This window comes from Lathyrus oleraceus, chromosome 3 (genome assembly GCF_024323335.1).
Source record: "Lathyrus oleraceus cultivar Zhongwan6 chromosome 3, CAAS_Psat_ZW6_1.0, whole genome shotgun sequence".
Classification (NCBI taxonomy): domain Eukaryota; kingdom Viridiplantae; phylum Streptophyta; class Magnoliopsida; order Fabales; family Fabaceae; genus Lathyrus; species Lathyrus oleraceus.
Window position 1 is genome coordinate 348,995,769 of NC_066581.1, and position 12,287 is coordinate 349,008,055.

The 12,287-nt window shown below is 34.2% G+C and overlaps 1 protein-coding gene across 1 annotated transcript; it reads right to left on the reverse strand.

Moving 5' to 3' along the window:
• Nucleotides 1-8,695: 8,695 nt before the first annotated feature.
• On the reverse strand, nucleotides 8,696-9,568 carry LOC127131235 (uncharacterized). The gene has a single exon (XM_051060166.1). The coding sequence runs from the start codon at nucleotides 9,566-9,568 to the stop codon at nucleotides 8,696-8,698; it is 873 nt and encodes a 290-aa protein (XP_050916123.1).
• Between the last annotated feature and the right edge of the window lie 2,719 nt (nucleotides 9,569-12,287).

Sequence of the window (12,287 nt, forward strand, 5' to 3'; positions counted from 1 at the left end):
TTATAAAATTGTTAGATTTAATTATTCAATGATTATTTTTTTAATTTATGTATAACAACCTTAATTGTTTTTATATTTTATCAGATAGAAAGTATACACCTAACTAGAGAAAGTATACACCAAACTGACCTATTTAAATTACACTTCAACACAACTAACTTGTTACTTATATAACAAGTAAGACACCAGACTCAACAAAGTAACATGACTCACTTATTACTTTTAATAAGGTACCTAAGTCACCTATTTTAATAGACACAGGCCAAATGCACAATCTCATACATAAGGAATAAGTGGTAACAAATTTGTGTAGCATCTACTCACCATTTTTATATATCAAACTTTATGTAGAAAATGATCTATTTTTTAAGGTGCAAGAATGGTATAGTACAAAACAAAACTATAAACTCCCAACATGGTCCTAGCATGTGACTCAAGAATGGAGGAGAAGTTTGAGAGAGCAAGAGTGATTACAATAAATATGAATTAACTGGACCATATAGACATGTAGCAAAAGAGAATATCCTTAGTAATTTTGTCTTTTTCTTTCTTTAAATGAGGGACCATGTTTGGTCAAATTTGCAAGTCTTGAACCAATATTTAATACAAACTAGTCAGGTTTTAAATTTTTTGGAACCCGGTCCAACCGGATTTTATGGATTGGGTTAAGTTGGTTGAATTTATCGGGTCAACCCAACTCATAATCACTCCCACATTTCATAGTCATGACACAACATAATTAAGATGATTTTATAAAATCTAACATTATTATTATTAATTATATAGTCGTCATTATCATTCAGGGAACCAATTAAACAAAGAAAGGTTTAATATATGATGTGAAAATGAAGTGGATAGGTCATTATCGTTGTTGGGTTCTATAAGCTATGAAGGGACATGCTGCAGATTCTCCCACCATCACCACCACGCCTTCAAATCAAGAATGCTTTTAAAGTTTTATAAACAAACAAACACCTAACCTAAAGACAACCATTTGTTTAATAATTATTATGCAATAAACTTGCACTTAGTTGCAAGTGTGTGTATGTGAGAGAATATAAAAGTCATTTCTATTTTTTGGTGGGGAGAGTATTATAGTATGTGGAGACCAACGTGGTTTGGTTGGATTTCTTTGCCTAAAACTTGGCGGCCTGCACCAAAAATCATTTTCATTTGTAGTTGGACCAAATTTTATTTATTCTTTGTGGAAAATAGGAAAATAATTTAAATAGGTTTTAGCAATTTGACTTAGGTCTAGGAGTTCTTACAAATTTAGTCTTGGTTGTATCTTGTCATTCTTTGTTTTAGCAGAGTAATAACTTATGACTTTTTTTCCTAGTAGTTGAATGATCATGATTTTACCACTTAAAAGATGTATAAGTGAGATGTTGTGAATTTGAATCTAAATTTTTATAATAAAATATTTTGGCACAACTATCATTTACATAAAGCATCTAAAGTTTGTCAATCATAAAACAAAGATGTTTAATGGAATGCGTCTTCGTCAACAAATCATTAGTTTATAAGAAGGAATAGACTAACCGTAAAGTAATTGTTCTTTACTGAAGATGGTGACGAGTCAAGTGACAATCAATCTCTAATGAGAAAATTGAAGAAAATAAAAGAATATGAAACTAGGTTCCTCGAAGATAACATAGAATGTAAAGAACACCAGCCTAATATTCTTAGCGGGAGATAAAACAAATTGGTTGACAACAAAAACTACATAAGCAATATGAGGAATGATAATCATAAGATACACTAGGATGTCAACCAAAGTATAGTATGATATAAAGTGTGATCTAGTTGAGGAACACCACTAGAGAGAGCATATTTCACATTCAACTCAAGAGGACTATTTACTTCTCTAGTATCATAAAGGAGACCTTATTCAAGGATGTTGGTAATGTACTTGAATTGAGATAAAATGTAGCCTCTAGGAGAGTAGGCAATTGCAATCCCAAAGAAGTAGCGAAGAATACCTTAATCTTTCATCTCAACTGCTTGGTTCATTGTAATTTTAAATTATCAATCTCATTAACATCTTCACATGTAATAATCATATCATCAACATAAAATGAAGGTAAAATAGGACCTTGATAATATTAGTAAATTTCTCAAATCAACCCCGCGAAGGTTATTTCAAACTACGTAAAGTCTTATTTAACTTACATATTTCCCCTTAATTATGAGAAACACCTAGCAGAGGTACGACCCAAACTTCCTCATATAGATAACCATTTAGAAAATCATTTTTAATATTCATGTGAGAAATATGTCAATGGAAAATTGATAAAACTACAATAAAAGTGTGAATAATAGTCATCTTGGTCATATGAGCAAAGGTTTTTTCATAATCCATACCATATTGTTGAGAAAATCTCTTAGCAATAAGGCATGATTTTTAGTGTTCAACTGAACCATGAAACTTAGTTTTGATTTTCTATACCCAACAATATCCAATAGCATATTTTCTAGGAGGAGGAATTATTAGTTTTTAAGTATTTGTCTTGTGTTGAGAAGAATGTTTTATGTTTAATATTGCTTTCAAAGAGGGTCAAGTATAACTTTTTTATTGGAAGAGGTCTCATAAAAATCGTGAATAAAGGTCTAAAAAAAAGAAAAATAAGCAGAATAAGTGGAATGGAAAAAGTCAGAAAATAAGTATGTTGAACATGTGACTTCCCACAAAAAAGGGAAGGATTGTATGGTTCAAAAAACTTGGTTTTGAGAAATTTTTCGAATTAGAATCAAAGTTTAAAATCATTTTGAAAAAGTTTAAGTATTAAGCAGCGAAAAAAATAAATTGCAGAATATAAATCACAAAAAATAAAGAATTAAGGAAAGAGAGGAACACCAAGAGTTATACAGGTTCGGTCAAGAAACGACTAAGTCTTGTCTCTAAAATTGATCTTGAGAGAATCCAATAAATCTTGAGAGCTTTTAGTAGGTAATACTCACAAACCTCATGATACAAGGAAAAGTGGTTGACTTCCAACCAAACAATAAGACTAAGATTTTAGCAATAGAGTTTTCTCTTTCAAATGATAGATTGAAATAGTTAGTCCTATTTCCACAAAAAATAGATTGAAATAGTTAGTCTTCTTTCCATTAGAATATTGGAGCGGTTAATCTTCAAGCTTCTAAACAAATTTTGTAAGCTTTTACCGCGAGCTGAGCTAACGAACTTTTAAACCTTTGTTATACACGCTAACCAATAACCTATGAGATTTTGATATCAGGCTAATCTCGAACCTTATCCAAGCTTTTAAACCAGGCTAAGATTTAACCTAACCTTGGTTTTACCACGGGCTAACCAAGAACCTATGATATTTTATCATAGGTTGATCTCGAACCTTAACAAGGGCTTGATCATGCAATCCCCAAACCAAAAGACTTTTTGGGTTTAACTTCTAACTCAAACAACCCCTAAATGAATAATATTAAACCAATGTATAATATAAAAAAATACCTTGGTGAATTTTAAAATTCTACCCTTCAAGAATTAAAATTAATCCTCACTCACAAAAGAAATTTATGGCATAAGTACTTCAGCTAAAATAGTAGTGAGAGAAAGTAATAGAAAAAGTTTAGAGAGAGAGGGAGAGAAATAGAGAAAGTGTGTTTGTGTGTGTGTGTGTGAAGTGTCAAGACATAATTCTGGATTGTTTGAAATAAGGGAAGAGATCTCTATTTATATGCTAGAAGTTGGCTCAAAAAGGAAATGGATTTTAATGCTTTTTAAGACAATCTAATCAATTAGAATCTAATGCTAATCAATTAGAAACTTCCAAGGTAATCAGTTCCCAATTCAAAAAGGGAAATAAAAGATACATAGTCGTTGCACATCATTAAGGTGTTGTCGTAATTGCTTAGAGCTTATTTTTGAACATGTCTAATCAATTAGATAAATGTCCAAATCAATTAGAAAAGACAAAACTTTGTCTACCGTAATTTTGATAACTCTCAATTCATCTGGAAAACTTCAACACATTTTTAAAGATATTTTCTTGATAAAAATCAATTTGAAAATGTGTGTGTGTGTGTGTGATTTATCCATGCACGTTTACAAAAATGGATTTTTGCTTTATAAACACTCAGACTATTTAAGATATGGATTTCTTGTATTTGAAGACTTTGTCAGACATTTTCTTTTGTATATTTATCTGGTTGACATCATCAGGTGGTCAAATCCATCAAAACTTAATACTTAGGTTTGAATCTTTATCTGCTTAATCACTTATGCTTGACTTGTCAGAAGACATTGAAGTCATCATATATGGTTCCTTAAAACATATACAAAAACTACATACAACGACGTCGTCGTTACTACGGTATTTCGAAGAACCGTGGTGATATCTATAAATTCAAATATATATATGAGTTGACGTTTCATGAGTTCGATTCTCAGTGCCTGTTAATTCGTGATTTCTTCAATATTTTAGCACCGCCTTTCATTTTTTTTAAATAAGAAAGTGATATCACTAAGGTTCTTTAAACTAACCATTGTGATATATTTTTTAATTTTTTTCAATTTTCAATTACTTAAAACCTGACTTTTTTAAAAATAAAATATCATGAATGTAAATCTTATATTACTACGATATTTTAAACTAACCATTGTGATATATTTTTTTATTTTTTAAAAATTTTAATTACTTAAAACCTGTAATTTTTTTTATAAAATATCATTAATGTAAATCTCATATCACCACGATTGTCTAAAAACACCGTTATAATATATTTTTCATTATTTAAAAAAACATAATTGTTTAAAACCTGACGTTTTTTTTATAAAATTTCATCATATATCACAACAGTATTGATAAATAATCATGGTGATATTATTTAATCACTTTAAACAGAGCTAGCTAACTTGTCTCTCCATTTCCATATTTTCATTTCCATCAAGAAACAATCCCTGACGAAACAACACGATTTTCAACCCTAATGAAACAAAACCACATTCAACCCTAACGAAACGTACAACACCATCTTCAAACATGAAGAAACAACGACATTTTCATCTAACATATATGGTTTCGTACCGTCGAGGAAGGATCCGACTTTGTGTTCTTCGTTCTTGACTAGCCTTTAGTTTAGCTGTCGAGGAGGAACTCAAACATTATGACAATATTTTTTTACTTATTCATCATGTTTCCGGTACATAAAATATTTCCCCATGCATCTACAATACCGTTATTTTCCATTGGTGTTTATGTATTTGTTGTTGTTGATGCCATTATTGTTGATGATGCCACTGATGCTTATGTATTTGTTATGGCTAATGCCATTGTTATCAATGATACCATTGTTGTTGTTAATGACATTGTTGTTGATGATGCCATGCATATTGTTGCTTATTTATTTGTTTTTGTTGATGTCATTGTGTTAATGATGTCACTGATGCTTATGTATTTTTTATTGTTGATGCCATTATATTGATGATGTTTGTGTCTTGATGTTGATTTTTTTGTCTTGATAGACTGCCTCTTCTTCATCTAGTAGAAACGAAGATACATATACAAATGAAATCAGTTCACATGATTCTCAATATGTAGTAGGAGAACAGAAAAAACAACAATAAAGAGGTGCCACAATGATGACTAAATTAACAAAAGTCCACAAGTCGAGTGTCATACTTTCGGTCAGTTTAGTGTTGTTTATACTATTCTTGATGGTCCCCATTCTTCACTTTTTAAGAGTTATGTTTCGTTCCTTGGACGTAGCAAAATCAACATATTGTTAGATGATTGAAAATATGTAACATATGAGGTAAAAAATAGCATATGGACAGACGTTCAAGTATTAATTTTAATTTCATCGATTTGATATTACTTTATATAAACACTAATACATACTTATTGATGTAAATGTGTAGTTGATGTTTGATTTTAGTGATGATTCAAAGTTGAAAAAAAGTGGATCACTTATGCTGGTATGGCTTGGAGGACTTTTAAGTCACAACGCATGAGTGACTATATTATGAAGGCTAAGCCAAATATTGAGCATCTATGGGTGAAATATCCTTATCTTGACAAGAAGGTTGGAAAAAGTTTGTGAAGGCTCATAGTTCTGAGGAGTTCATGGTTAGTACCTGTTGTATTTTCTAAAAAATTTATGGATACAACTATGGAAGTTAATATTTTTCCTATGTTTAAAACAGGTTAAAAGTGAAGTAGGAAAGTTGAATGAGTCTAAAAACAAATATCCCCATAGATTGTCTAGTGGGGGATACATGAAACTTGAGAGAAAAAATGATTACTGAAAAAAGACAACAACTAGGAGATGAGGACTTCATGAGTCGTGATCGGGAACCATCTCCACCATCACAACATGAGAAGTGGAAGAGGGCTCGACAAAGACCGAATTGAGACTACACTTTAGATGCCTCAATATTAGTAGCTGAGAAAATTCTAAGTAGGACTTGTTGTGCATATGTTAAGTGTTATTCAAATCGCTTTGGTAATTAACAATTTATGTCTTATCATGTTGTGTAGGATTTGTTAGTTAACTTAACCCATGAAGGTTCTTTTGTTCCAAAACCACGACGTGATATATTAGTAGAAACAATCGGAATAAAGAAGCATGATGGGCGTGTCCGTGAGGTTAGAGATGGCATCGACCTAAGAGTGTTTTTTGGTACTCTAGAAAAAGCATCGGACATGTGCAAAAAGAAACGCTGGAAGAGTGTCAAAGGAAGATAAATAGTCAAAAGAAAGAATTTAAAGAGAAGTTAGAAGCTGAGCGGGAAATTCACGGGAAACAATTGGAAGAAATAAAAGACTTATATCCGGTATGTGAGAATACTGTGATATCTGAAATGTATGATATATATTATGTTAATTCTATTTTGCGTTCCTGTGTTTTTTATGATGTAGAGAATCAGCGGAACCGTCCTATAATGTACAAATGAAAATGATGATGCTAATGATCAATTTCTTGATAGAAATGTTGTAGATGGTGCAAGCACAAAAGGAAATTGTTCAGCCGCCCCCACTGTTAACAAGATCCATAATAGGTTATTGGCTCCCCTTGAAGGATCATATTCTAAAATGTTATATTACGTTATGCACAATGAAGACGAGATGTTTACTCTTGTGCTAGAACATGATCCGGAGATACAAGGGTTAAAGGAATTCTTAATCTTTCATAAAGATATAAAGGACATCATCTTTGGGAATTGGTGACTAGATGTAGGGTTACTACAAGTTTGGTGCACGTAAGTATATCGTATTTTGGTATATTCATTATTTTGTATAGAACTAATTCCTCACGTGTTTTTTGTATTTTGTATAACTATTTAGATACATTCACCGTGTTTGTATATGAAATTCTAGTAACAGACTATGGATGTCACACTGGATGTTATGACATCCAATTCTGTGCAGACAGGTAATGTATGCAGAAAGTAAATGTAAAAAGCAGTAAATGACACAGAGAATTGTTTACCCAGTTCGGTGACAAACACACCTACTCTGGGGGCTACCAAGCCAGGGAGGAAATCCACTATAAGAGGTATTAATTCAGGACTTAAACCACCAGTTTAATCCTATCACTTATAACCTACCCAATTCAATTTCAATTTAAACTAAGACCTGAGTACCTACTCACTCCCCCTCAATCACATCAGTGATTATAACCATTAAGAATTTTAAAGTCAGTGGTGAAGATATACTTCAAACAACTCTTGATTGTGCTTAAAAGCTTTAATCAAGAAACACAGCACTCACGCTTAAAAGCTTAGAGTGACACAACAATTACAACTCAATAAACACCCTAGTCCAATGCAATCATCTAGGTGATAATTGCTTGGCTCACAAGTAAAACCTAATTCAAGACAATGATATATAATGATATATTGAATTCTTCACGCTTCAAATCATTGATTTGCTGAAAGTAGGATTGCCATCCTTTTATAATGCAGTACTTAGGCCTTGACCTTGAATTTCATAAAACTAGGGTTAAGCAAGTTAACCTAATTTCCACACATTAGGGTGCTAACAAATAGGCTATATGCTAGGTCTCTTAATTTTAGCACATCTGTTAGTTTCTTGAAAATCAGCCTGAGATAAATACTGAACCATAACATAAAAATTAGCCTATACTTTAGCATCTGCTGTCAGGGATGAATGTCATAACATTCAGTTTGACATCCAGAAAATGCTGTCATGAATGAATGTCATAACATTCAGTTTGACATCCAGTAAATCCTGTATTAGTTAATCCTGCAGCATACTACTTAAGCATGTCATGACATCAGTTAAGACATCTAACTACAGTAAGTGTTTTAACATAAAATGCAGCCAATCAAAAACATCTACAAACTCCCCCTTTGGCAAATTTTTGGCTAAAACAACTTGGCATCACAACAGAGTTCACAGTAGCAGAAAGCACACATCCAAGCAGAGAATCAAATTAGCTAATACACTTAGCAAACATAGAAGTTAAACTTCAAACATCAGCAGCACAAGGGAAGATCAAGCAGAGAGCAAATAACAACATAACCTCTTGTTTAAAGGACCTTCAACTTCAAAGAAATCTGTTGTCCTGGGGTACAAGTGTTACTCCCCGTTTTTGTCAAAAATGTTGCCAAAGCAACACTTAATATTACAGACCAAAAAAAATAAAAATACAAGCAATTATCAGAAACACAAGAAATATTCTAGTCATCTGACTCAGAGTCACCATCATCTTATGTGCCATCATCAGGACTGGCATCTGCTTCTCCCTCTTCACCTTGTCTTTCAGCTTCTTCTGCAACAGCAACAGCTTCACCAAATTCTCCACCATCGGCTAGCACATCACCTTCAGTCATCTCCAAAGAGCTAATCAATTTTTCCAAGTTCAGCTTCCTTGCCTCTAATTCCCTGCAGGTTTCTTTGAGCATTGCAATGACAACAACTTTACCTGGCTGATTGCTTACACGTGATGGCTCACCTGATGCCATGACAATGTCAGGGACATGGGTACCTAGGAACAACTTATGATTGAAAGACATAGGGCTGTCTCTTTTCTTCACAGAATCATTCTCAGTTAAGATGTTTGGAAACTGATTCAAAACAATACCACAGATGAGAGAAGGAAAGGCTATAGGACCCTTCACACTGAAGCTTCCTGCATGCTTCAAAGTTTGATAAAAAATATAGGAGCCATAGTCAAATTTGGTTTTGGTTCCAACAACATATATAAACTTTCCAAGCATTACAGTAACTGTAGATTTATGATTGGTGGGCACCCAGTTAGAAGCTCCAATCTTGTGCAGCATTGCATACTTGACACTCAGTTTACTTGCCACCAATTTTCCTTTGAGAGGCCACTTCCTTACCTGATTAGCAGTGATGACTTGACAGATTTTGTTGTCAGTCACCTCAATCTCAGGTTGAGCTTCATCAGGCCTTTCCAAATACTTGTTGATCACTGAAGGAGAGAAATTTACACACTTGCCTCTCACATACACTTTCCTGAATTCCTTAGACTTGCCATCAACACATTCTTCATACAAATTAACAATAAATTCCTTTACCAACATCTCATAGCACTTTGAAAACTGAGTCACAGTCTTCATTAAACCAACCTCTTAAATAAGATCCATAATATCCTTACAGTCTAGGACATTCTGAGCTAATTCCCTTTCCAAAGCCATCCTCTTCTGATAAACATATTTCCACCTGTTTACACTTGAAGCAAAATGAAAAGATATGTTGTCAATTGGTACCTCAGGGACACTAGCTGCAAGCTTGCTAGTGGTTGGCTTCTTCTTTGACAGAATGTCAGAGACATTACAAGGAACATCTGAGTCAGACTCAAACAACAACAAACTTGGTCTTCTTTTTCTTGGGCACCACTTTGATCCAAGATTTGGTTGGACCATGAACTTTCCTCTTGAGGGAACTCTCGACTGCCACCGTTGTCTTGGAAGAGGTTGGAACATCAATCTTCTTTCTGGGGGACCTTTGAGCCACAGTTTTATTTTCTCTCCTAGTCCTAACCCTTTTGGCTATGCTAGGGAGGACAGAGGACAACAGCTCATTATCAGAAAATTCCTCCAGGTCTACTGTTTCAGCCTCACAGTTAGGGTTGTCACTGACATCATGAGTGACATGAACTTCCTCACTAGCCACATTATCTAAGGGTTTGTCAACATTTGACTCCTTATGGGCATCAGTTTGCTCAACATCATCAGAGATATTCTTTCCTAAAGACTCAGTATTTTCTTGATCAACAACACTATCAGGTTCAATAGTGTTTAAGGGAATGGAAACCCCAGGGACCTCATGATTTCCAGACAGTATTCGAGTCACTATAGTGGCAATGGAATTTTGAACATACCTGGAACCTTCTTTGGTTCGTTCCTCAAGAACGATGGATGAGGAGAAGCCTGATACAGTTTCTTTAGGTCTTCTTGCATGTGAGGTATTCACAGAGTCATCAACAGGATCTTCTCTGTTAGGGTTGCTTGGTTCAGCGCTAGGAAAACAAGGCATGTTCTTGGAAGGAGAATAGTTGGATTGTTGAGACATGATGAGTATCTTAGAGACGAAATGAAAAATTTCTCTGAGAGGATGCTTGCGTGAATGGAAGTTGAAAGAGTGGAAGAAGTAACGCTTGTTGCAAGTGAAATAACTATTATCTGTTGACCAATCAGAGCACACTTTCAATTGTTTAATAATTTGAAATATTAAACAGTAAATTCCTAACATCCTTAGTTGCTATAATTCCTCAGAAAGACATATTCCCAACTTGCCCCTTAAATTTTAAAACTGAGTAGCATCCAAAGCCTTTGTAAATATGTCAGCAAGTTGTAGTTCAGTTGCCACATGTTCCAAGGTAATCACTTTGTCTTCTACCAGATCTCTTATGAAATGATGTCTAATGTCAATATGTTTGGTCCTGCTGTGTTGGATAGGATTCTTTGAAATGTTGATGGCACTGAGATTGTCACAGAACAATGTCATGACATTCTGAGTGACATTGTACTCAGTCAGCATCTATTTCATCCATACCAGTTGGGAACAACTGCTTCCAGCTGCTATGTACTCAGCTTCTGCAATGGATAATGATACACAGTTCTGTTTCTTGCTGAACCAGGATATGAGATTGTTTCCCAAGAAGAAACATCCTCCTGATGTGCTTTTTTTGTCATCAGCACTCCTAGCCCAATTAACATCACAATACCCAGATACGATAGGCTCAGAGCCATGAGAGTAGAGCATACCATAATCACAAGTCCCTTTAATATACTTGAGAAACCTCTTGACTTGATTTAAGTGACTCACTTTGGGTTCTGCTTCGTATCTAGCACACACACCAACTGCATAGGCAATATCAAGTCTACTAGCAGTTAGATATAGTAGGCTACCTATCATGCTTCTATACAAGCATTGATCAATACTAGAACCTCCTTCATCTTTAGTTAACTTTAAATGAGTAGATGCAGGAGTTCTTTTGTGACTAGCATTGTCCATACCAAACTTCTTAACTATGTTCTTGGCATATTTGCTTTGGGAATGAAACATAGAATCTTCCATCTGTTTAACTTGCAGTCCAAGAAAATAAGTCAATTCCCCAACCAAACTCATTTCAAATTTAGATTGCATCTGGTTAACAAAATGTTTCACCATTCTATCTGACATTCCACCAAAGATAATATCATCCACATATATTTGGGCAATCATGATTTTTCCATCTTCATCCTTCACAAATAAAGTCTTATCTATCCCTCCTTTTCTGTAACCATTAGTAGTCAGGAATTCAGTCAGCCTCTCATACCAAGCTCTAGGAGCTTGCTTCAATCCATACAGAGCTTTCCTTAACTTGTACACATGTTTTGGTAGATTAGGATCACTGAACCCTTTAGGTTGTTCCATATAGACTTCTTCATTCAAGTAGCCATTTAAAAAGGCACTCTTCACATCCATTTGGAACAATTTGAACTTCAGAATGTAGGCAACACCTAACAGCAACCTTATTGACTCAAGTCTTGCAACAGGTGCAAAAGTCTCATCAAAATCAACCCCTTCAACTTGAGTATACCCTTGTGCCACTAGTCTTGCTTTATTCCTAGTGATTACTCCTTTCTCATCAGACTTGTTCTTGTAAATCCACTTGGTACCAATGATGTTAGTCCCTTCAGGTCTTGGAACTAACTCCCATACTTCATTCCTTTTAAACTGCTCCAGTTCATCTTGCATATCATTGATCCAATATTCATCAGTCAGAGCTTCTTTCACATTTTTAGGTTCAACCTTGGATACAAAGCAGGAATTTGAGCTATTCTCCCTTGA

Bases quoted from the DNA above. Each gene is read 5' to 3' on its own strand.
- LOC127131235 (XM_051060166.1), bottom strand. From the start codon at position 9,568: ATGAAGACTGTGACTCAGTTTTCAAAGTGCTATGAGATGTTGGTAAAG.